This window comes from Motacilla alba, chromosome 19 (assembly GCF_015832195.1).
Source record: "Motacilla alba alba isolate MOTALB_02 chromosome 19, Motacilla_alba_V1.0_pri, whole genome shotgun sequence".
In the NCBI taxonomy this organism is placed as follows: domain Eukaryota; kingdom Metazoa; phylum Chordata; class Aves; order Passeriformes; family Motacillidae; genus Motacilla; species Motacilla alba.
Window position 1 is genome coordinate 2,182,578 of NC_052034.1, and position 26,399 is coordinate 2,208,976.

At 46.9% G+C, this 26,399-nt stretch overlaps 1 protein-coding gene across 10 annotated transcripts in view; it reads left to right on the forward strand.

Moving 5' to 3' along the window:
* BCAS3 (BCAS3 microtubule associated cell migration factor) overlaps positions 1-26,399 on the forward strand; it is a 297,010-nt gene that overhangs the window by 251,027 nt on the left and 19,584 nt on the right. For 6 of the 10 annotated variants that reach the window (XM_038157808.1, XM_038157812.1, XM_038157809.1 and 3 more), the window contains one exon: positions 24,810-24,977. In XM_038157808.1, coding sequence (XP_038013736.1) covers positions 24,810-24,977 — 168 coding nt within the window. Of the gene's footprint in view, positions 1-24,809; positions 25,025-26,399 lie in introns of all 10 variants that reach the window. The other 4 variants (XM_038157814.1, XM_038157806.1, XM_038157804.1 and 1 more) reach the window with 2 other exon arrangements.

Here is a 26,399-nt window from a genome sequence, read left to right on the forward strand (position 1 = left end):
CTTTACTTAACTTGCCCCAAATTGAAATAAAAAGCAGCTTACTTTAACATATATCATGGGAACACTGTGGATTTTTCCCCCTCCGGGCTTCTCAAAACAAGCCCCAGGCCCAGCAGTCCTGAAAACTTGTGTGAAGCTGGAAGTGCAAGATTTAATGCCTTGTAACTTTAGCCTGCCTCCACAGTAAATTATTGATGCAGAACATGTCCAAAAGGCAGATGTGGCAGAGCAGAGCTTGCTGCTGTGGTGGGTGAAGGCAGGGAGGCCGTGGTGCTGCCCAGGAGGGTGGCAGAGACTCAGCAGGGATTCAGGCTCTCCTCTCTGGTCACATTCCTGCTTTTCCTGTGGGAATGCTGCTCCCATGGCAGCTGATGGGAGGGTCCCAGTGGAAGCTCAGTCCCTCAGAAGGACCAGAACACCTATAAATACCAGCATGGCTTTGAAAACACGTGCAGTGTTAGACCAGCAGCTACCAGGGTATGAACAAGAAGGTCAGGAAAAAACAAGGGTCATAAATATTTAAGGAGCAGTTTTCACCTTGATGGGGAAGGGAGGGTCCTGCTGAGCATCCCCGGATCCTGACTCCATCATGCACTTACCAGCCATGCAACAGGAGTGACAGGACTTCTTCTGCCCTCCCCATCCCATTTTCCTCCCCCTGTGCTGCAGGAAGTTCCTCTCCCATCCCAGCAGGGAACCTGGTGCGGGTCCCAGCCCCGTGCAAACCCCATTGGAGCCATGTGCATCCCTGAGCAGCAGCACCAGTCGCTTCCACGGAGGCTTGGAAATATGAATCGTTGCTCAAGTGCCAGAATTATAATTAAAAAGGTTTTGTCTTTTGGCTTTTGGCTACATACTTTCCTAACATTGTCACTTGGCAGGGCCGGGGTGTCTCTCGCCGTGTAATTGCCGCAGAACATTTCCTTGAAAGAGCAGCAGCACCCCTCCTCCTCCTCACACTTGCATGTGGAAAGCACCCACTGTTTTATAGGCATTAGTGAGCTCTGCTCTGCACTGCAAGGAGGTATTGACTGTCTGTGCAGCTGGGACAGCTGGGGAACAGCTTCAGAGCTGGAGTGACCTGCCCCAGGCTGCGCTCGGGACGCTGCGGCGAGGAGGGAGCTGTGCCTGTGCCTCTTCCAGAGAGCAAACACAGAGGCTTTGACAGGACAGTCTGTCTGGGTGGATTGTTTTTCTTCTCTTCCCCCTCAGCGGGGGTCTGTGTGTAGGAAGGGACCTGTCTGGTGCCACAGCAGCAATGCCCAGGGCTGCGTGGTCACGCTGAGCCGTGTCCTTGCAGCAGCACAGCTCCAGCTCCCATCCTTCTGCCTCCCTGCCTGCTGTCCAGTGGGAAGCTGGGATTGCAGGGATGCCAGGGCTTCTTCTCAGGCACTTCTCAGGCATTGAGGTACTTAAAAAGCCAAAGGGCTCTCGTCCACCCCATTAAAGAGTGCCAGGTAATCCCTTTATGTAGTTAGGGGCATTTCCCTGCCAGCACATCACCACCTGCACGAGGATGAGGAGTACAGGTGCCTCCCTGTCAGGGGCTGAATGGCAAGGAATCCCTTGGGATTCATTTTTTTTTAAGAGCAGTTGTGGTAATATTAGAATAAGTAAATAAACAGAACAGATCTTTAAAATCAGTTGCAGAATATGCTTTCTATTTTTGGTCAAAACTTTGAAGATCTGGAAATTGTCCAACTGTTTCGAAACGAAACCTTAAATTAAATCGATGGCTTGGAGGGGTGGTTGAATTTCTTTTTTTTTTTTTAATCTTTAGGACCAAGAAAATTAATCTTCCAGACAGGGGTTACATTTGAGGGAAGAGCACTGCATGGGCAATTAGGACCTTTCCCCCCTTCAGAGTGGTGAAGCAAAGTTTGGGGTAGTGCAGGCTCAGGTCTTCAGCTGGGCTAAATTAGCCCAGCTCTGCTCAGGCTGCAGCTGTAGGCACATATTACTGCTCCATTGCAGCAGATCTCATTTATGACATGTTTTTAAAGCAGATCTGTGAAAGGATCCAGCTTTAAAAAAATAACACTAATAAGGGTGTAGTTACATGAGCATCTTATCCCGCAGCAAAGCCAGTTTAAGAGGCTCCCAGCCCTTCCCTGACCCTGCCTTCTCCTTCCAACCCCACACTTCACTTCCCCTCAGCTTTGCTGCTGCAACTTTTTGGTGTTTGTGGCTTTGGGGTGGGTTTTTTTCTGTGTTTCTTGCATTGTTTCAGAGATCAAGTAGGAGATGGAGCACATGGTGGGTGCAGCAGAGGGAAGGCCATGAGGGGCAAGGGGAAGGGCTGGAAGGGATGCAGCAGAAAGACTTTTTCAAATGAACTCTGGTGCCAGAATGGGTGTTCCTGCAGCTGCCACTAAACCCAAGTGACCTTTGGGGCTCTTTCTGAGGAGCCAGGCAGGTGAGCAGCTGAGTGGGCACTGCCTGGGGCAGGGCTGGGAGCTCACTCCCCACCAGAATCACTGAAAGGTTTGAGTGGAAGGGACTTCTAAAGGCTCCTGCATGACCAGGCTGCTCAGAGCCCCATCCAGGCTGACATTTCCAGGGATGGGGCACCTTCCACCTCCTTGGGCATCCTGATGTGGGCTGAGCCTTTGGCTCCTGAGTCAGCTGGAGCACAGTTACAGTTCCTGGAGCTCTGAGCTGGGGCCACAGCCATGAGTTGTTAGGTGAATCACACAGATTTTTTGTTCTCCACAGCAGTTTCCTTTCCCCAGAGCAGCACTGGTGTTAGTGCTGGAATAGAGGAGAACCGGTGGAGATTTCAAGGAATCTCAGAATGCTTCACTCTACCAGGAAATCCAGCCTGCCCAGGCAGCAGGCAGCAATGAGATCAAATGCTTTCCTAACCTATTTACTTTAAATGTATCTTGAATATTAGCAATGATGGAGTCAACAGACAGCTCTTTGAAAAGTGTGGTGCCTGGTGAGTGTCTGACACAGTATTTAATGAGTGCAGGAAGGGTTTTTATCCAACTGCCTTTGGTATGTGGAATGTGTTTTCCCCTTGTTTTGACTGGATGGGTCTTGTGGCTGATCTGTTTAAAAATACTGAAGTGAGCAGTTGCAGCAGCAGCCCAAGGTGGTGGTATCTGAGACCTGCAGATGAGGTGGAAACACGGAGCTCCCTTCATTGTGGTGTGGTTATCAGTGCTCCCCAAATCCTGCTGCTGATAGCATTCCACAGCCTTTCTAAAAGAGCTGAAAAACATGGGGACACGTAATGCCACCTCCCTGGGCTGGCAGTTTGGCATTTGCTGGGGAGCTCCTGTCCCTTGGAGTGCCCAGCAGTGTTGGCAGTAATGCCCAGCATGGCTTTGCTTGTCTGCTGCTCCCTGGGAACAAGATCTATTGCTCCCTCCTCTTATTCTTTTATACCTTACACAGAGTGGAAACAAAAATCAGATAGGAACACAGAGTCCATCAATCATTACTAACCCAGAAGATAGACTGTGATAGTAAATCTTCCTTTTGTCTTCTTCTTTCTGGGCTTTGCACACAGCAGTGCAGCAAGCAGGGACACAAGAAGAATTAAGTTGTCTGGGCGCACACCAGGGTGGGTACTGGGATGGTCTGGATTAAACCAAAGGGGCTGTGAGGTGAAGTGTAGCAGTTCTGGTTTAGCTGAATCAGGAATAAAGTGCTTAACCACAGCCCCAGGTGGAGGCAGTGCCCTGAATATCCCCTAAGTACAGATTGGGACCAGTGGCTTTGCCATTTGGATTTCTTTAGTAATCATTTTTTGCAGCAGCACCAATGAGATCAGGGTGGTTAGAGGGGTTTGTCTGCATTTGGTGTTTGTGTGATTTCTTGTTTGATTAACCTTTTGTGTGCTACAGCTGCTCACTGCAGTCCAGAGGGGGTTTATGAGTTGGGAATTATATAAAGTGCTCTAACACAAGGAATTTGATCAGGATTAAGCTGGGTGTGCCTAGGCAATTGCAGCGGTGTTCACTGCTTTCCTTCTTCCTGTAATTCTGTGGATCCCGGTTATGTGATCATAAAATTCATATTAGAACATTAGCAAATGCAAATGTGTAGCCACATTCTCATCATTTACCCTCATTTTAATTCTTTGGATAAAGTACTTTGTTTTTATCAACTCACAGGCATGGAAGTGACAAGCCTGTTTATAACTATCAGTGATACAGAGCAGCAGCTCCAAAAATGCCATGGGATTTTGGAATCAGCACTGAGAAACTTTTCCATAAATGCCAGGAATAACATTATATTTGAATATTTAACCCTTACCCAGGCAATTTGAGGACTGGAAACCATATGTGCTTTTCATGATGGGAGCCAAGATGACCCTACATAAAGATAAATATAACTACATAAAAGCACTCAGGAAGGATGGTGTTGTGGTTAAGAGCTGGGCAAGGGCTGGGGAGCTCCAAGGTCTAATCCCAGCTCAGCCACAGGCTTCTTGGGTGATCCTGGGCATGTAACTGAATCCCTGCATATTTCAGTTTTTCCATTTGGGAATGAGAGATAATAACACTGCCCCAAGCCGGGAGGGGAAGCGCGTTGCTGCGTGGGAGGTGTGGGCTGGGAGATGGTGCTGGTGGCCACCAGGAAAATCTGACCAGGTGCTCTGCTGAGGACACACACCGCTCCACTGCCAGTGGGATTCAGTTTCTGCTCTCCTTCTCCGAAAGCTGGATGAATAAACTCCTGCCTTAATAGCATGATGTCAAACCAGGGCAGCACACCTGAACTCTGGGAAGTCACATCCTCGGCAAATGTTCCTTGTTTGAACATATTTGAAATTCAAAAGCAATGAGGGGGGAATAATGAGGAAAGGGAAGGGAAACCTGCAGTAGATGAGCCCATCTGGTTTTGTTTGAGTGCTACCTAAGTGAGTTGTGTTTATTGGTTATAGACTCGTGTTTGCTTTATACGCTCATGGGCCAGGTAGCTCTTGTTCTGCTCGTGACTTGGCACCCACTTCTGCCCTTTGAGAGTCTGCTCAGGAGGGACAAATCCTGGTCCCGTTCTCTCTAAAGGTGGGATCTTTCAAAGTAACCATCAAGAAGGAGGGCTGAATTGGCCACTGAGCATTCCCACTTGCAGCCTGTGTCTCCTATGGGATGTCACTGCACCAGCGCAGGAGCCGAGGTGCTGGGCTGGCAGCACATGAGAGGCAGCCTGTGCAGCTGCTGGCATGAGGAGGGGTCCTGTTGGTGGGAAAAGGTCTGGAAGGAGCAGTCCCTGCTCTGGGAAGCAGGTAAAATCCTGTAAAATCCTGCTGGATGCCGAGCAGCCGGCGCTGGGCCGCGTAAGGTGCGGGGGAGCGTGATCAGCCATTGTTTGGAAGGAAGAGTTTTGATGTAATTATACCCTTCAGCCATTGCCACACTTTCCTCCCTTTCATCTCCAGGCAGGTCCACACGTTCAGATGTGAAGCTGGAAATGAAACACATCTGGCTATCCCAAAATGACAACAGACTTTTATTTGCTATTTTTGGTATACAACAAAAGCTTTGTATCTCACTAATTGAACATATGGGCTCTCCCTTGCTTTTTTCCCCCTGCTAAACTCCACTTTTCCATGTGTCATCGTACGATTCCAACATTTGATCTGTCGAGTCCATCTCGGCCATGTGTTTGTTGTAATCTGCTACACATGTAGCCTTGTTTTTGTGTGCGTCCTGACCTCCAGTGAGAGCTGCAGTTGTTTCCATCATGGATGGTGTTGAGGAGTTACACATCCTTTTTATCAGTGTTTTTGGCCACCGGCAGCTCCTCGCGGCGCGGCGCGGGGCTCCTGCCAAGCCTCTGAAAGCTCAGGGTTTGGGGCAGCCGTATCTGTTTGTCTTGTCATACCAGATGCTGGCTTTCTTCAGGGTAACAGAAGTAGAAGGGGAAAATTCCCAAAATAGAAAATAGCCCTGTCAGTGAAACCAGGGAAGCTGAGGCTCAGCTTAAGCTTGGTAGAGCTGGAGCTTAAGGCAGGGATGGAGGTGGATGGCTGGGAGATGACCACTGGACAAGAAGGCAGGGAGCTCTTTGGGGTCAGAACAATCTGTGGGATAAAGAGAGGAAAATGCCTCTTCTGAGCCCTTCAAAGCAGGCAGTGTCATAAAACCCCACTGGAGGTTCGTGAGACTCGACTCATTACGGGTCCAGGACCTCTTGATTACTGTGAAGGATTCGTCATCAGAATTGTTTTTTGTGCCCGTGGGGGATCCACTTAGTTGTTTCCAACTACAGCTCTAAATTGTTCCCATGCTGTATCGTGCTTTGATTAGCTAAAATTTTACAGTAACTGTTTGAGGCTCTCACCGTGACCAAAAAAAACCAGGTGACAGTGATCAAACCACAGGGTGTGGAGTGGGAACTCTTGGGGGTTTAGGGTGGGGAGAAGGAGCTGCTGGGGCTTTGGGGTAGGATGGGGTTGGAGGTAACCCCTGTGCGGGTTCCTGAGCACTGAAGGACCAACAACCTGCAGCTTTCACCATGCTGAGTGTTGTTCCCCAGGAGAAATGGCAAATGAATGCCAAAAATGCAGGCTAACTGTGCATTTCCCTGCCCACACAAACACGCAGGCATAGCCCCAGCCCGAGTCCCCATCGTGTTCCAGCTGTGCTAATGGTCACCTTTCCTGCAGTAAATATTGGGCCAATTTCATCACATTTGGCTCATGTTTATCAACACAGCACTTAAGCAACGGGGTTTTGGTTGCAATGAGGGAATGAGTCCATCTCTGTCTCGCCCTGAGGTGAGGGATGAGGAGCCATGCGTGGGGTGTCCTGGCTTGGAGGCTCCTCAGTCTGTGTTGCAACCCTCTGACTGCAGCAAAAAATCAAATATTTGTGCTTGAAGACAGAGCTGAGGCAATTTCCACCAGGAATATGCCATCTCTCACCACTTGAACAATATTATGCATTCATTGTGCTATTATTCTGTCCAGTTCTTGACATAAACTGCTGAGCAATTTTTTCTTGAGCTCCCTTTTTAGTTAAGAACATAAGCTTAAAAAATTTGAGGTTGCACTCAAGGACTTCCCAATCAACTGGGGAATGAACTCTGAAGCAGAAGTTGTATTTAGCAAAATGGACTTACAATTATTATTCATAAATGCACATGTTATGGCTGCAGTTGTTTCACTTCTTTCTTTTACAGCCCTATAAATTGTATACAGAACATAAAGGCTTTACTTCTTAAATAAATGTTTTGCAGCCGCCATAAATTATCTTTCTTGCATTCATAATGAAAAAAGAAAATCACTGTTTGATGTTTTATATCCTCTTCACTAAAATGTAAAATATGGTAGTTGGAGCCAGATTTTATCTCATTTGAAAATAAAAGAAGGTTCATTTCCTACTAATTTTTTTCAGTCTTAGGCTTGGAGTTCCCATGAAGTGTTGCCCAATCTGCAAAGCAGCGTTACAGCAAACTCTGCTTTAGCTGAGGCTTTGGGTTTTGAGTTGTACCAGCACTAATAATCGCCATTGTGAACTGAGTTATGAGCATAACCTGAGTCCCTTTTATGATTTTTTAATCCCTGATGTTGTTATATTTCATCTTTCTACACCCCCTGATCACTGGCTGAACATCAGATTGTTGAACTTCTCCCCGCGCCAGCCCTCGAGGACCCTGCCCAGCCTGGCTGTCCTGGAAGCAGGCCTTGCTAAACTCCCAGCTCACTGGTTTGCAAAGCAAACTTCAGCCTCGTACTATTTACCTTGGCAAGTGCCCGACCAGATTGATGATCTGTAAAGTGGATTTGTTATTTGGCTGTTTGCTTTGGCAGCTCTTGAAAGCAGTTTGCTGATTACAGCCCCAGATGTCATTGCATACATTACTGCTCGCTATAAGTTTCTTCTAAAGTTTTAATTTCAGCCACAAATACTATTAAGCTTTTTGCACCTTTGTGTATTTAGCCCATGGATATTAAATATCAAGAGCAGGCAGCCTTGATTTCCTTGATTTTTCCTCTTGTTGTCTTTGTTGGCCTCCTCCGGGCATCTCTGTGGTGCCAGGACAGGGGATGCTGCTTTGCCCTGGGTCAGTGCTGTGCCCAGCTGTGCCACAGGCAGCTGCAAGTTGGTCACATGCACAGTTTCCCAACTGTAGATAAGATGGAGACTTGCCATAGCACTTGTATAAATTATCAGCTTTAACATGACCAATCCCTTGGGTCAGGAGAGCAGAGATCAGGAGCGATGGTCACTGCAATCGCCCTGTGCCCTGTTTGTGTCAGGGCAGGCACTAAAGGAGCATGCTTTCCCTGGGTAATCTCCATCCCCTCTAACTATTATCTTGACTTTTAAAGGCTCTCAAACCTGATAAGCAATTTGTCAGATCAATGGGCTCAGAATCAATTTGTTTCTGACATGGGGTAATCCTGAGTTTGGCTCTGCTGCCAGCAGAGCTCTGCTCCCAGCCCTGTGCATGCAACCACCAGGATTAGGGTTGGGAAATATTGGGATATTACATTTTCCTGCTGCCTCAAAGTGCATCTGCCTCCTTAAAGTCCAGTAAGAGGCACATGAAAAGCTCAGCTGAGTGTTTGCTGCTCCCCTACCTCGGGTTCTGCGGGGCTGTCCAGGAGCAAAGCCTGGCACAGCCCAGCTTGGGCAGACACTGCTGGTGCTGGCTTTGAGCAGTGAAACCATCCTTTGTGGCCAGGAGCTTTGTTTTTTTTTCAGTGGGGGCACTTTCAGCTTTGAAATATTTAAGTTGAAGAAGTTAATTCACTTTAAGTAAGTTTACTTTGCAAGGGGAGGATATCATTGTAGTATTTTTGGCCACTGCTTGAAAATTCCTCTAACCCTTTACTATAATAAGCAAATTGAGCAGATTAAAGACACATTATGCTGCCAAATGGTTTTTCTACACAGGGTGACATATATTTTTTCTGTGGAAAAGGTTGTGGGGGTTTTTGTGAGCTGCTATGCTTTTTTTAGCACTTCCTGTTTTATTGTGTTTGAAGTGTCTTTGTGGTGACCTGTTGGGGTAAGATTCTTCCATATGGAAGTGTTTCTTCAACTTTTAATCATTTTGTTTAAAAAAAAAAAAGGTTTTAAATCCGATTTGCAGATGTCTCTGGTTTTGTTGGCAGAGAGCTTGTCCAACTCACTACAGTGTTGTAGAAATGATGAATTGTTCATCCGCAATGTGATGGTGACATCCACAGAGTTGCACTCTCAGAATACCTTCTTTCAAATCTATTTAAAATATCTGTAGAAAAGCTTTTGTTTGTGTTTTGATGTATTTTTCTCTTTGAAACCCTGCCTTCTCTGAATGCCTTGGCAAAACTCCTGTTGGTTTTGGTGGAACTGGGATTTCACCAGTAGACCCCTGGCTTGGTTGCAGGCATCTCTGAAGTCGAGTAATATCAGGATAACAAGCAAACCTGTGTCTATTCCTGGAGAAAATCAAGCTGGGCTTTTATGAAGGGTCAAAAAAAAGTTACAAGTTTATTTTTAAGTCTACAAGACAAAGTCATTAAAGCACAACAGAATGCAGATTCCCTGAGCTCTTACTGGGCTGGCCAGGTCATAACTGAGAGCAGAGTTTGGACCGCTGCAGTTGTGCTGTAGCTCCATCCTGTTTCCCATTAGTTTGACACTAACATCTGAATTTCAGATTCTGTCTTGTTTAGGTTGAGCTGGTCAATCAGTGCATCCAACAGACACCTCAGGACCTCTCTGGAGCTGTCTGGCTTGCAGGGGGTGTGGGGGCAGAGCAGGAGCTGCTGGCACAGTGTGCTACCCAGGCAGCCAGGGATGTCCAGCAGGCATCTCCAGACTTCCCCTGAGCATCATACCCTCGATGTTTCAACCCTAAGAAAACTGCCTTTGACAGTGTTTTTGAGCCCACATGTGAATACCACATGTTGAGGTCTCATGTCTGCAGTTTCACTCCTAATTAAGTGTAGATGTAAGTACTGGGTATCGTTTAAGGTCTTTGGCTCTCTGCAATTCACCACAAGCATCTAATTCCCACTTGCTTTTTCTTGGACCTATTATTTATAGGAGAAGGGTAGGTGGACTTGGTGGTTACAAGTCTCTTGGATTATTATGTTTCTGTAGCTGTCATCCTGTCAAGGGTCCTGCAGAAATTTGCACTGTGGGCTCTCGGTAGTTTATTGGGAATAAAATCCCCTCCTGTGCCAAAGGCTGCCCTTAGGTCTGTGCACCACTTAAGTCTTGCTAAGCCCTGAAAATGAGTCTTAAATGTTATATTGGCCTTCTCAGCACAGAGGTGAACTGCATTCTGTGTGAGCAGTGAGATTTCCAGTTCAGCTTAAGGCTGTTTGTCTCTGCTGCTGTGAGAATTAGGATGGGGGCTCTGAACCTGCTGGAACCTTTTGATGCTCATCCCTCAGAAGCCAGGGCCTTGCAGCTCTCTGACCTAACAACAGCACAGTCTGGAAAAAGGCAGCTTTTTGATGTAGATGGGCACAGGACTCATCTGGTTTGGATTTTCAAGGTGTTCCAGAGTCATATTGTTAACTACAGGGGGTCTTCTGTGAGCAGCAATATGCACTGACTTACTGCTGAGCCCTCAGAGCATTCCCAGATAGCTATTTTTGGAAAACTGAAGTCAGGTAGCTCCTGTCTATTGGACAGATGGAGAAATTGAGCCATAAGATGGACAGGTGACTTCCCTGGGCTGGGCAGAGCAGTACTAACAAGACTCAGACATAAAGCTGGAAAGTTATTTTACTCTGGTGTCCACAGTATTCAGAGTGTGTTGGAAACATTTCTGATAAGGAAATCCTTACAACCCTATTTGCATCTCCCCAAAAAAGATCATATTGGTATAGCCTTCTCAGGTGATGCTCTTTGGGCACAGATTTGGTTCTGACTTTTGGGGAAGAAGGAATTATGCCCATGAAGGTCATTGTCATCTCCAGACCTGGCAGGGCTTCAGGGGCTCTGGGGACAAGGTGCCTCCAGCTCAGCGGCAACTCTCCAGTTTAAATATTTCACCAAAACACCTCCAAGGTCTCCCACTTCCTCAGTAGCTTCCTAACAGTGTCCAGCTAGATGAAAATTAGCCAGTGTCTTGGTTTGTGGAGCTGCAAAGGTCAAATGTCCTGGAGAAACAAGGTGCTAAGATGCTAATTCTCTCCTGGAATGGGAAGGCAGTTCTCTGCTCGATTGAGCAGAAAATGCAGGTGGGCTTAAACATCTCAATTTTTTGCCTTCTGTTTTGAGTGCAATTAAATAAAATCCACTGTGATTACAGGGAGGATAACCAGCTTCCAGTGCAATCCCAAATCTCACCCTAACACCAGTTGTGAGGCAAACAGCTTGGGAAGGCTGCACATGTCCTGGGCTGGTCCCTGCCCCTCTGTCCCCAGCGTGGGACACACAGGAAGCTCGCCCTGAACTTCTGTTCTCACACTTCTCCTCTTGGAATCTTGTTTTCCACTTTTTGGAGATTTGTGAAACATATGCCTTGGAGGCTTCCCAATTTTTTTTCACAGCAAGAAGAGAATTGTTCTCGGCGCTGTAAAAACTCTCACGAAAGCGCTCGCTCCTTTCTGAAGGACCTGCCTGGTGCAGCTCAGCAATTCCCATTTCTCATCACTTCACAGTGTATTTTATAGGGTATAAAAATGGTGTTATGATCCATGTTCCCAAACCTTGCCTCGGCTAGCAAGAACATCAATAAACATGGCTTGATAGACACCAGAGCAGCCCCGCTGTTCCCCTGGTGCTTTGAACGTGCCCTCACAGACTTTTGGAATCTATTCTCCATGTAGGAAACTACTCGTGCCTCTGTTGAGTTTTCAATGTATCAAAGGTAATAATTGTGCTTAGGAAAAGTGGCTTCTCCCAGGATAGAATCCCGATCTGGTCACTTAATGTGCTTAGAAATATTTCCTTTCCTTCATCTCACGTCCCGCAGATTTTTTCCTCATTCCTTGATTTAAATTAATCTGCAGATTGGGACGCCGGTGTTACCTAGATCTGGCAAAAGATTTTACTTCATTTCTCCCCTTTCCCTTTTCCTTCTCTCTCTATAAAGCTATTATTGTTATTTCTTCAGTTCACAGCTGGGCTGATGGGTTTGCACTGCTCCACACTCTGTTCCAGGAAATTCTGTCTTTGTTCCGAGGCTGCCAGCGCAGAGGCTCCTTTCACCTTGATCTTTCAGCACAGCACTAAAACATTTGGCAAGTTTTTTGTCGTGTTTTTTGCTGCTGTCCAGGGCTTTTGAGAGATTCCCCTTGGACAACTTCCACCTCTGAGCTTGCCCACTGGAGGAAATACTTCCCCTTGAATTTACACAGCCACATCATCACGAGTGCTGCATCCCTCTCATATCTTCATTAGCTTCCTTGCCTCCTTGGATTTGCTTCTCTCTGGTTTGAAGTCAGTTTTTCCTGCCGAAGCCTTGAGCTGCTGGGAGGATGGTTGGAGCTGGAGCAGCACTGGATCCAGTGGGCTCTCAGATCCTCCCCAAAGGAGGTGGTTCTGCAGGCTGCAGAATTCCTTCTGCAAAACATCAGTGGTTTCACTCATCATTTTAGTCTGGAAAAGGTATGGGATCAGCTTCTACCTGAACTATGTCAGTCTCCCTAATAATCAGCTTTCTTTTCCACATTAAATTCCCCAGAAACTTGTGATTAGCCCCACTTCTGAGAGTTCACCACAGCTTAATTCTACTGTAAAACTGTCAGCACTGATTTTCTTGTTTAAAGACAGATTTTGGTTCTTGTACAGAACTACTTCTTGCTAAATTCCTTTTCAACCAAACACTCTTGTCGTTTCTCAGCCATTAAAGACAATAAACTCCATCTTTGGATTTTTACATGCTGAACTTAGTTTATAATGATGGATACTTGTTTATAACACACTGAAGATTTTTGTTAGCTTTCTGGAATAAAAATTGGAATCTTCTCTTTTGATTCGTGGTTATTAGTAGCAGGTTTATCTTTTCAAATATGTACAAGCCATGATTTAAGTGGAATATTTATTGTCCACAAGAATGGTAGGCTGCAGCTCTCAGAATCCATCTTGCCTTTGCAAGCAGCATCTTTATAATCATCAAACTGTTCTTGTGGCTTGAAGCTGATTTTGCAGCAGGATTTAGGTGTTGCAGCCCAGAACAGTCACAGTCACAGTGCTGCTTTTTGATGCTTTGGTCTATGAGGAGAGACCTGGGGCTCCTCTCCCCTGTATTTTGGGGCAGTTCCAGCTCCAGGTGTGGATGATCCCACAGTTCCTGGCATCCTTAAATTAGTTGCTCTAAAGTGTATTTTGAAGGTGCTGTGAAGTTGGATCAGGGCCTCCTGGGGAAGTGGGAAGTGAGAAACACCCACCTGGACCATCCTAGGACAGGGCCACAGCGCCATGAAAACTTGAATGGTTCTTCCTAGATCCAGGGAAATCTCTTGGGTCAGCCAGGGATTTGGGGTGGCATGGTTTGGACTTCCACTGAAGTGTCTCCTTCTTCCCTCTGTGTGTACCAGGTGACTCCTGGTCCGTCCCAAATGGCATTAGAGGTTTTATTGCATCATAAACGAGAGCAAAGCACGTCCTTGCCATCAGTGCCCCAAAATGGGGTTTAGTGAAGGAAGAAAAAAAAAATTTACAATAAAAATGCAATTCTTGTCCTTCCAACTTAGGGCACACTTTGATTCAACAACGTGAATTATCAGGCTTCCCTTTCAACTGTGATTTATTTTGCATTATTTTGGGTTGATGCACCCACTTTCATCTTTTTTCCTGGTTTTGTGGGGAAAAAAGTAACAAAGAGTAAGGAAAATTTCCCTTTTAATCCATCCCCATTAGGGTGGTGCCCTACAGGCACACCCTTCTAGTCACCTTTAGTGATTTCTGTAGCAGGAGGTCAGCGCCATTGTCAAGTGCAAAAATGCTGTTGTCACTCAAGGCAGCCAAAGACCTTGTGTGACTTTTTTTCAGGAGTTCTTGCTCCTGAGAGCTTTGCTGTCAGCCACGAGCGGGGAACCACGGCTGCCTGGCTCCTCTGTGACTTGGAGCTGCTGCAGCCAGCGTGGAGCTGGGGGAAGGCTGAGTCCCTCTGAGCTGAGTGAGTGCTGGGGATGAGAGGGAGATGAGTTCAATGACCAAAAGCCTTAGGCTGGGACGTGCCAGCTGCGATCATTTTTTCACTCCATCATCTCACCTTGCCACGTCGCTCTGCCTTATCCAGCCACCAGATGCCTGATGGATAACACAAGTGACAAGGGCAAAACCTCCTCCGTGGATGCAGAGGAGAACTTCAGGGGCTGCTGGCTCCTGCCCAGCTGCGTCCTGCCTGGCTGCAGTGAAATCCCTGCCTTGCATGGGGTTTGGGAGGAGATCAGCCCTCGGTGCTGTGAGTTCCCGAGTGCTCTGGCCACGCTCCAGCAGCACACTTAAGCACACACTTAACTTTCAGCATATATACTCCCATTGAAGTCACTGGGGCTGTTTGCATGCTTAAAAGTAAGTATATGCTTAAGCTGGCTCAGAACCAGAGGTTTCAGTGCTTTGTAGGTCCAGTCCTTGCTGGAGCTCAGATAATTTGCTCGTGCAACTTGGCACACGCTTTTAATGAAGTCAGAATCGGGCCAAAAAAATTTATCTTCCCTGCCTTGGAAGGATTACAAGGAAACAAGTTGAAGGTTTTGTTGAGTTTTTATTACTTTCTAAACATAAAATTTCATGTTTCTCTGTAGTCCTTAAAGCAACACATTTTTCTAGTGTTCTTGGGGGGATCTAGAGGCTTGGAGCGAGTGATTTCCAAAGTGCTCAGAGCTGATGGAGGAGCACCTGGGATGTGCTGCCTGGCCAGGGCAGGAGTGGCTCTGGAGATCCCATCTGTGTTTTCACACCTTGTATGAAGATGTGGCGTTGCACTGGGTTGTCCTCAGGCAGATTTCATTGCAGGCACCTTCGTGAGTTACTTCAACCTCAATGTTCCAGCTCTTCCCTGGTGTAAACAATAAAATCCTCTCTGTCAGCCCTGAAGACTCATTTTGCCTCAGTGCTTTAGGTGCATTTTGTAACCTCTTCTCCATCCCCTGATCTTGGTCATTCAGTTAAGAAGCTGCTGAGTTTCCAAACCAATTCCTGAAGTTAATGGGGCTGTATCCTGGTGGCAGCTGCTCAGCTGCCCCAAACACAAACATTTCCATCACTCTGGTTCAACACCTGACTCCATCTCGGGCCAGGTTTGAAGTATGTTAAAATTCTTGAGGGAAGCTGTGATTCCAGCAGCCTCTGCTCATCCTGTTGGATATAACCCTAATAAATGGAACGGTAAATCAGTGAAATTTGCTCCAGAAGTGGCACAAGTTTCATCATCAGGAAGAAGCTCTTTCCTGCGAGGGTGGGCAGGCCCTGGCACAGGGTGCCCAGAGAAGCTGTGGCTGCCCCTGGATCCCTGGAAGTGTCCAAGGCCAGGTTGGACAGGGCTGGGAGCAACCTGGGACAGTGGAAGGTGTCCCTGACAATGACAGGATGAAATAGGATGGTCTTGAAGGGCCCTTCCCAAACCATTCTGGAATTCTGTACCTTGTGCTGCAGGAGCTGGGCACTGCCACCCACGTGCTGGGCACAAACCAGCAGGAAGAGTCATCCTGTGACCAATTCCCAAACACCCAGAGAGTGCCTGGTGTTTGTAAGTGAGGTTTCTTTATCCATGTCCAGGCAGTGATTAGACAGTAGCTTGGAACCAGCGTGCACATTATCTCACAGTGAGGTAAGACAAATAAATTACAACTTGGAAGCCCCGAGTGGGATCAGTGATCCACCTTAGGAAAATATTTTGGTTTCTGTTTATAAGTCAGCTGGGTTGTGAAATGTTTCATCTGGGAAAGGTGATATGAGACCAGAGAAATATTTGCTCTTATAACGCAAAAAATATTCCAGCTTCTCTCCTAACGGGTTGTTAGTGATATAAACCAAATTTCTTCTTTCCGGCGCCTCGGTGCTCAGCTGCTTCCCCACAGATGCTCTGCTCTAAGCTCTCTCCTGTCCTGGCTGACAAGAAACTGCCCATGATCTCCCCTTGTTTGTGAACATCTCTCAGGCTGCAAATTACTTACAAAGAAGAAATGACCCAAAGCCCAGCAGAGCTCTGGCTCTGGCCCTGCTGAGGATCCTGGGCAGGGCTTGGGCACACAACCACATCCATCCCTGCTGTGCAGCTCCATCCAGCTGGGATTGGGATGGGGAAGCCTTCACCCCTCCTTTGCAGCAGGTTTCAGACAGGTACCCCCAACATTCAGCTGCAGATAAACTCTCCCCATGATGAACTTGGCCTTTCCCCGCTCCCTGTTGCTCTTACACAAGAAGGAGTCTCCTGTTACAATTTGAGTGATACATTAATACATAGCACAGTTCCAATGTTTTTTCAACACGAAGATTTTTTTTTTTTTAATTCAAACGAAACAATCAGAATTAAATTCCTTGGCTCACACAGTCACCACTAAGGCTCAAGCAAGATGACAAATCCACGCTTGTGTCTTGAAGCGTAACACAAGATCTCAGTTATCCCAAAAACCCCAATGAGTTGTCAGATCTTTCCTTACTTGTGGGTAAATATGAGCCTTTTCTAATCCATTATGAGTCCTTTGTACATGTGTATATAGCTATGCATTTGCACATGCCACGAGATTGATAATAAGCAAGATAAATCTGTTTTCTTAAGGGAAGTAATACATTATTCCAGCCCCTGCAGTGGAATTGGCATGTTTCTACCCCGTTAAGACAGGGTATGGCTGCAAACCTCTTCCCCAGAGTTCAGAAATGACTTGGCATATAAAGGAGTAAGGATCATTATGTGGTGTCACAGAAATACCAGATGTATCCTTCCTGCATCTCACACAGCGTTTTCCCCACCGAAGCCAGCACAAAAGGCTTCAGCATCCTAAAATCGCTGCTTTTATTCAGAGGAGAAGTCAAACAAAATAAAGGCTCCTCTAAAAAAACCTCCACTGAGATTTAATGGAATTCATTCTGTGTTTAAATTTCCTAGGCATTGTTGAAAATCTCAATAATCATCTTATTGTAAGCTTAGCTAAGTCGTAGATCTTCGGAGAGTGGGAAAATTTACTAGGGGGGAAAAAAAGTTACTAGATTTTCTAATTTTAACCAGGAATGAGAATTATAAGTATGTGAATACCACAAGAAAACATTTCCAACCTTGCAAAAACTAAAAAGTGCTGAAGATCTTTAGTGAATCCTTTTTTAATGAAATTTCCAAACCTGGAGGTTGAAAGAACATCAGGTGAAGTTTTTTTGCTGTGCAGATTCATACCTGGTAACACAGACTTGTGCAGAACCCTGATTCTTCAGGACACTCTGCCTTATGCCAGGATTAAATATAAAGAAATGTTAATCTCTAAGGGGGCTTGGGGCTGGTTGTAGCATTCCTGATTTTTTCCAGGCGCTCTGATCCTGTAAAGCGTTAAAATATGCACAAATCTTGCTGTTCAAGGGGGAGGGGGAAAGTTTTTTCTTGGAAATTAATTTTATCACAAAGGGCTATTTTGTTTTCAAAATCATAATAGCATCCAGTTATACTGTAGATTCCATCTCTTTTTGCTTTTAGGCAGCTAAATAGCAGCCAGTATTGGAAAAATGCTCTCAGCTGATTGTTCGGTGCACCGTGCTCCTCAGGCTGCGGATGAGCTGCACCTTCTCTGTGGGTGCAACCTCTGGCAGCACCCACCTGTGTCCACCTGTGCCCCAAGATTACAAAGTCTTGTGCTTCTTGTACTGCAAATACTGCAGAATTCTTCAAACTACTGCCAAATTCTGGTACCACCACACAAATTTCCCCCTTGACACCAAGCGTGCGTTTTGTTGCGTTTTCTCGTTTGCAGCCCTGCTTTGGATGGCTGTCACATCCTGCCTCCAGCTTTTAACCCATCCCCTGTCCTCGCACTAACCTCCATGCCCTGGGGAAGGCAGGAGCTCGGCAAGGGCTGGAGGAGCCCTTGGCAGTGCTGGTGGGGCTCTGGGGGGGCTCCGTTCAGCTTTGGGGGTCGCGGCGGCGCCGGGGCCCCTCGTTTGGTGGCCAGGTGTGCTGGCAGCAGGAATCTGCAGTTGGATGGCATCTGACAGGCACTGGGAGCATTCAAGGCAAAGGCAGAGTTTAATAAATACACTTAATCATTTATGTTTTGACCTTAGCCCAGACTCGTAGTCAGACACAGAGAGCGGAGAGCTGGAAACGCACTTTGTCAAGGCTGCTCTGGCAAAGCAGGGCAGCCCCGCTCTGAGGAAAGGCAGATCCTTCAGAAAGGAGAGTAAAAGGTCAGGACTAATCCAAAAGGACAAGCAGTGTATGTCTGTGTGTATATTGGGTTTCACATATGAAATCCAGTCATGATAAATCTGATGGCTTTAGAAACATCTACTTTGATTAATGAAAACATAGTTCCCATAGACCGTGGGTTTCATACTTCAAAGTTCCCCTGGATTTAGAACCTTAGGTTTTGCTTATTCATATAACATGCAGGAAACTATTTTTAAATGAATAAGGGAGTATAAAAAAAAATTTTTAAAAGGCGAATGTTTCAACATCGGTGGTACAGATAGGCTGGATAATAAGGAGCAAAATTAACAAACAACAGACATTTTATTATGCATTTTACAATAATGTTTACATTCTTTTCTCTATATTTGTTTTTCCTTGAAAAGATTTATGTATTTATAAAAATATCTCGCTGCTCCAGCTCTGAAAATTGCAGCCTTGCTTGCATTTGCAAGCCTTCAAGGACGGCTGTGATGGCTGGCTGTGCTCCTTACCATCCCAAATCCCCTGAGCCCCTGGTTAACCCTTTGTGCAGGAGCACTGGGGAATTGGGAGTTTGTTGGGATGTGGGGAGGAGGAGGAGGGTGGGATGGTCCCTAAGGACCTGCACCACCATCCTGGACATCGCCAACACTGCCTGGGCCACTGTCCTGAGTTTGTGGCCACGCTGGGCAGCCTCCTCCCTGAGCATCCATCCCTGGAGCTGCTGGGCATGGAGCTCCCCAGGCCGCTGGGCTCCTCCCAGCAGCTGCAGGTCTGCCCCAAACTCATCTAGAAATCCTGACAGAGAATAAACAGCAATTTTGTTTACAAGTCCGTGGTGCTGAGGAGGGACGAGCAGCTTCTCAGCCTCACTTAGCCAAGAGTTCAAAGGCATTTGGAAGTGTTGGTTGCCTGTGGGACCGGGTACCCCGGCTGAAGGCTCCATTAATTAAATGCACTCACAGGATACAGAGCTGGTGAGTAATGTCCTGTTTATAGCAGAACTGTGAGCAGTTCTGGAAAAAAAGAAACCCTGTGGGAGGGAGGATGACAGGGAGCAGAGTCACTCCAAAGGCTGTGGCTCCTGCCGTGGTTTCCAAAGGCAATAATTAACACTCACACCTTGGTGTACCAGCCTTCTGCCCCTCACAGCTGGTGTGCTGTGGGAGAGAGGGGTGTGAGCCATGCACAGGAGGAGCAGCAGCTCGTGCCATGAGCACAGACCCAGCAGATCCAGGGCAGCTCAGGGGGATGTTGCTTCTCCACACTCAAAGAATTTGCCCGGATTCCCCTTCAAGCGCTCAGAGCGGCCGCTTTGTGGCGTTCCCTCTGGAATCACAAAGTTATGGCACGGAAGGGAATTGGCAGAGCCTGTAGGAAAGTTCAACCTTTCATGTTCAAAGGAGGTATGTGCACTTTGAGTCACTGCTTTGGGCCAGGAGTTTCCATGTGCTGGTTCCTCGCACGCCCGGGGGGTTCCTGCTCCCGGCCGAGGCGCTGCTGTGGTCACCAAGAGTCCCTCCAGAGTCCACTCCTGCTTCTGAAAAGGCCAGGAGAAGCAGGAGAGGGGATGGGCAACCCTTCTGTCCCTCTTGGTTGCTCCTCAGGGTCTGACATCACGCAGGGTCAATGCATGCCATTGATCAGGGTGCCTCTTTTACCAATTAAAATTGGCAGGTCGTTTCCCCTCCTCTTCCTCTGGTATTTTCGCTCACACGTATGTTGCAATATGCAAGGTGAGGCTCAAAACTGTCAAGCTCTTTAATAGAACCATTGCTATATTTTTGGAGAACGTTCTCTTTTTGATTTACTGTTCCTTAGAAGACAGGAAATGGAGCTACTTGATTTCATATTTTAAACAAAGCCGTCCAGAGGTTTAATGAAAAAAATTTCCCCTGGCTTTTGAATTAAAGAGCTATGGTGAAAGATTTAGCTTAGCTATTTTGACTTAGAAAAATAACACACTAGAAGCATTAAAACATTTTGTAAAAATACTTTCTACTACTAGAGAGAAGAAGTTTCTCTGGTTTTCTCGCTTTTGGTTGGTGGGGCTGTGAAATGAAAGGACATTTCCAAGCTTTAGGGTGGGTTTGTGGGTTTTCTTTTCCTTTCTGCAGTAAAATTTATTTTGCTTTTATATTAAAAGCCTTGAAACAATTGCAGTGCTAGAGAGAAATCCTGTGTGTCTAAGCAAGGTAATTTGGTGTGAGTAATGACAGAAGCCTTTGCCATTAATAAAATGGAAGAAATGTTAAGCAGAAAGATGGGAACCTGATTCTGCTCCATCAGCAAGAGAACAGGGTGGTGCTCCTTGAGAGGCAAATGTCTGTGGAAATAGACAAATGGGAGATGAATTTCAGGCAAAAATTAAAGTTGTATTAGGAAAATTCTCTGTGTGAAGCAAAATTAGCTCAGAGCATTTGGGCTGGAACTGCAAAACAAAGCACTGTTGACCTCTGTGGTCAAGTCAAGGGTCCTGCTTGTTCCATTTGGGTGGATTTGGGGTTCGGGGATGGTGCCTGGACATCACACACAGGAGGCTGATGATCTTCATTCCCACCTAGTTTCATCTTCAATAAATAGAGTGAGTGTTTGGCAGGCTTGAAAGCACCATGCAATAGGATGAAATATTGACACAATTTTAAGTCAGTAAGATTTTGGTGATTTAATGAGATTTCACCAGGATTTCACAAGTAATTGCCAGACTCACATAATGCCTGCTTTGCTCACCCTTGAGTTGTTCCTAAATGAATTGCTCCTTTGAGGTGGAGCCTGTTCCCACCAAAGCTGTGTCCAGGCTGGGGACAGAGGGAAATCTGGGCTTCCCACGTCAGGGCTGACATTGGTGGCTGTCAGGAGGTTTCAGCAGGCTGTCAGCCTGCCTCCCCTCAGCCCTCAGGGATCCCTGGCATCAGCAGGAGCTTTCTCAGCCCTGTGGTTCTGTGGTTCCATTCTGGCTTTGGCCATTCTGAGAGCAGGACTCTCCAGCCAGGTTTGTTTGTAAACTCCTCGCTGGCCGGCCATGGGGGATTTGATCCCTTATCAAGTGAGATACTGGGATTGAAAAGGGGAGAGCAAGACAGCCAGGAGGAGAGATTACAATATAATAAATAGCAGAGATAGGGTGAGCTGCTATCAGTGGAAGTTTAATGCCATTAGCCCGTGTGCCTTTGGGAATGGTGTATGCAGGGAATGACGTAGGCAGGGCAAAGCACCCAAAGGCTCCTGGCAGCAACCAGCCCATTGCCATGTCACACTCTCCAGAGTCACTTTCCAAGGTGTAAAAATACCCAGAACTCAATTCTGCCTTGAAAAAAACATTTAATAATTTTATTCTGATAAGTGCGCTGTCTGCTGATGCACTGGTAAGAGGAACAGGAAGGTCTGTGACAATAAATCTTGTTTCTCTTGAAACAGTTTTGTTTTACATCAGAGAGGGACAGAGCCAGGGATTTACAGGAGGAAGGAACCTGCCTGCTCAAGCAAGGTCTCCTTTTCTACCCCCATGTGCTGAATAACTTCAGTCACAGTCTGCATGTTCAGCTTTACCTGGAACCCATTTTATCAATGCCTGTGCTGAAATCAGGGGGAATTTGTGGGTTCCACCACAGCACAGAGCAGGTGATGGTGCAAGGACCTCCTCTGCCTGATGCAGGCAGAGTGATCACCCACGGGCTGCAGTGGTGGCTGCTGAATCCCAGCTGGATGTCTGGATATCAATGGCCTTGCCAGATGTGCGCTGCTACCACGGAGAAGGAGTGAAAAGGGAGGAAAGATAAAACTACAGCTTCCCCAGCCCTACTTTTTTTTTTTTTTTTTTACAAGCAAACTTTCAGTGCAGTTAATCCCTCTAACCTGCATTTGCATTAACACTTGCAGCCTCACACGTTGCTGCTAAGAAGTTTTGGCAGCTCCTGGCCCTGATTGCAGAGGTAACACTGCACTTGTCTCCTTTGCTCTCACTCAAGGATCTCAGGAGCCAGAGCCCAGCACTCCATGAAGTTTCTCCCTGTACACACAAGCAGGCATCTTGGCAGAGCTTCAAAAGCCATTTGCCTTATTATTCATATGTCTGCTTATAGGAGCAGAAATGCTCCCATTTCTCACTTTTGGAATAAGGGCTGACACCAGGAAAGAGGAGATTTCTCATCTCTGGCACAGCCCTGCAAACCTGTGGGAGCTCATCGTGTCTCTGCCGCTTCCCTGAGCTTTGGGAAGCAGGTTTGAAAGTCCCACTGATCACTCTCAGGGTACACGAACAGCTCTGTCAAAAACAACTGAAATCCGTGGGGTCTTGGAGAGAGGGTCTCAGGGCTGCATGAAACTGCAGAAGGATGACTTGGGGAAAAAAAGCTTAAAAAAAAACCCCAAATTTTGCTTTTCCTCCTGCCTTTAGGAGAGCTGACATCATGAAAATGCTGTAGAGATTTAAACATCATCGCAATTACTTCGCCTCCTCCCTGCATTTTCTCAAACAAGCTTCAAGAACCCTCGCTTTAAAACAAATTAGTAGACTGGAGCAACCTTATAAATCCAGAGAGCCATTAAAAGTTGAAATATTTGGTCGTTCCTCGTCTGGGTTGAAAGTGGGATTCATCCAGAGTTCAAGTGCGTGTATCGCAGCGAGCCACGGCCCCGTCGTGTCGAGGTCCATCTCAGTGCTGATGGTTTTCTAGTGCCAGGAATCCACTGCACAGCCAGGCCAGCAGATAAATCAACCCCGATGAAATTCAGGAGCCAGGAGTCACCCCTGCAGCCCATATAAATCCCTGAATGCCAGCCCTGGCGCTGCAGCCCGTGCCATTAGAGCCGAGCGCTATCTGGCCCTCTTTGCTGATGTATGGGTGAGCTGGCTGGCCGAGTGTTTACCAGCGTTATCAGCCGCTCCTCGGGGCCTTATCAGAGGAAGGGCCGCCTGCCGCGGGGCTTGGTCTCTCACCCTTTCTATTACCACCTGTCAGTGGCAGGGAGTGTGCTGTGAAGCTGTACAGTCGCAGACTACAAGTGTAGATAGTTTCTGACGGCTGATCAAAGGGGAAAAGCAAAGGCCTGATAACAAGGACGTGTTTCATGTACTTTTAACTCTGAGAAACATTGGCATTTGCATTTTTTCCCCTCGGTAGGCTGGCAGAAAGCAGGCACAATAAACGCTGCATATTCAGTTACCTAATAGTGGAGTAAATGGTATGTGCTTGAAGGAACAAAGCATAACTGTAATCTTGTTCCAAGTGGGAATGATTTAAGGAAGCCTTCGCAGAAGACTTGCCGTATAATAAAGGAGAATAATTTTAATTTGTACTTTGAAGTGATCCTGAATTCAGAATCTAATCTTTGCATTCGGCAGAACATCATACCCTGCTGTGAATGAGGTAATAACTGCAAGTCGAGGAATTATTTGGAGGATCTTTTGTAGGTACGTGCGCTCCCTCACAAGAGCCAGAATCTTCAGTAGGGGCTGCTGGTAAAAAACCTCTGTTAGAGCACGTTTGAGCTAAAACTTCCCAGTGCAGGAGCAGAGAAAACCCACAGATATCCCAGACTGAGGGAAGGGATCCATTTGTTCCTTCGTCAAACATAAGGCAGCTCTGCCTCTTCTCTCTTTCAGAGCAAGAAAAGGAATTTAGGTAAAATTTCTGCCCATTGGCAAAGACAAAATGACTGTTTCCCTTGTCCAAGATGAGGAGGAGGAAGAAGCATCGCAGCAGCATCCCAGTGGAAGATTAATCAACTTTAAAAATAATTCCTGGTTGTCTGATATAAAAATGTATGCATGCCATTCACATTTATATTATTGTGCTGATGTCCTGACTCTCACCAGTGTGAGAGTGTGGGACAGTGTGGGTCTGTATTTTAATTTCACCTTTTTGATTGCAGCTGTTTGGTCAAAGTTGGATCATATTTAGGGTTCAACTGTGCTGTGCTGTAACACCAACTTTTCACCTCATGGCTAAAATCAGCTTTTCAGGCACCCAAAACACAGCACACACAGAAGGAGGTTGGTGCCAGGATGTCTGTTACAGATGGATAATGAGGTGATTGGCTCTCACAATTAAAAGATAACTACTGTGTGAATATTAAGAAAAGCTTTAGTGATGTGTAGCTGTGTTGTTGTAGTTTAGGTGTCCTCTGCTCTCCCCATAGTTCCCTTTTCCCCCCTGTATTGTTGCCATCAGACAGCCTGGGCTGTCTAGGGCAGGTAGAAGAAGGCGTGCCCTTGTGTCCCTTACCTGGGGCAGGTGGGAATGGAAAAGCTTGGTGCCTCGGGGGTGTGGCATGGCAACCCCTGACCTCCAGTCCAGTTACAAAGCAGCTTCCACCGATAAATGGCAAAGAAGAGCTGACTGACAGACTTTGGGAGGGGCCAGGGCTGGCTGAAGAACCCCCAGGGGTATAAAAGACTGAGCATCCCTCTTGAAGACGAACTGGCCACGTGGTATCCACGAGGGGCAGCTCCCAGCGCTGCGGATTTTTCCTCCTGCAGTCCTTTCGTTGTATTAAGATTTAACAAACCTTTCTCAATTTCCAAAGCGAGCGGTCGTTTCTCGGTGTCCCACACGTGTCCCGTTTGTGTGTTGAAGGTGCCTTCGACCGGAGCGTGACCCTGCTGGAGGTGTGTGGGAGCTGGCCCGAGAACTTCGGTCTGCGCCACATGTCCTCCATGGAGCACAGCGAGGAGGGGCTGCGCGAGCGCCTGGCCGACGCCATGTGCGAATCCCCCAGCAGGGACATGGTGGGATCAGGAACAGGTACAAAGAAGAGGTGTGATCAGAGATCACGTACATCTCACCCAATGGTGATTTTTATTTAATTTTTTTTTTTTAAGTTTCGCTTTTTCTTGTCTCTGTACGCTCCTCTCTCTCTCTCTCTCTCTCTCTCTCTCTCTCTCTGTCTGATGAATTGACTTTTGTGGGGATCTCAGTGGGGCAGAAGTCATTTATAAAAGGAAGTTAGTGGTAGATCACATAAACACAGTCTGAGATGAAGCTTCCTTATCATATAGCTGGGACAAGGGCTCTCCTGCATCCCCTCCTGTGCAGATTGCTGCCCTGCTCCACACAATGCCATAATCACACATATCCTCATTTTGTGTCCTCAATAGAGCCACTGTGAAGCGCTGGTTCTGTAATCCAAATTAATCCATCTTCATCAGTGTCCATTATATTGATAAATTGTATCATCTGTTTAAGTAAATGGAATGGCACATCAGAGATTAGGCTGTCAGGAGGGGCCCCGTGGTAGGAGATGCTCAGAAATTAAAGCGCAGTTACGGCGGCTTTATTGTCTCCATTAATTTCAACTTGTTCCAAAAAACACCTCCAGTAAAAACACCTCAGAGCGATGGTGGCCCCTAACATCAGCTGCCAACTCGCTTGTCACCCTGCTGGCAGCTTGCCTGGGAAGGCAAAAGAGGAGGAACCAACAGGAAGGTGTGGGAATGCCCACCTAGGGATCCCTCAGGAAGAGCAGGAGCTCTTCCCTTTGCTCTTGCCCTCACGTATCACTGTGGGTCTGGTGCTGCTCTGAGCTCTCCCTGCTCCTCGAGAAGTCTCTCCCATCAGGGCTCATCCTGACTTTGCTCACTGTGGAGCAGGTACCAAACTGCAGCAGCTTCCCACAGGCTGGAGGAGGAGGATGCAGAGGAGCAGGATTTTTGCCTTGTCTGTAGGTCCAGCAGCAGGAACCAGGCTGAGCAGTGCAGAAACCCCTTCATAACCCAGCTGCTCACCTTGCCAGCTGTCCTTCGTCTGATTCCCATCTTGAGAGAGATGAAATCAAAGGATGAGTTGGATTTGGAATTAACTGAAAGGCTTGGTTGAACACTGAGGGTGGATCTGCTGCAGCTCCGGTGCAAATCCTCACCAGCTTTTTGCCTTGGCCAGGACACTTCATGAGTCCATGAGTGCAGAGCTCCAGCATGGCAGTGAGCATGGAGATGCCTCACATTGCTGGAGTGGACTTCAATCAGCTCAACGTGGAAAAAGCAGGCTATGAAAATAGAGAAAGGCACATATTTCATCACTTACTGACCCAGGCTGTGATCAGTGTGAACTTTGGGAGGCTATCCACTGCTGATAATGGGTCAGCACCCCTCAGGCTTTGTATGGAAGGGGAAAGGTGAGGGGAATTCCTCCTCTGAAAGCTGAAGCCTTCCAGATGTGCCAGGTTAG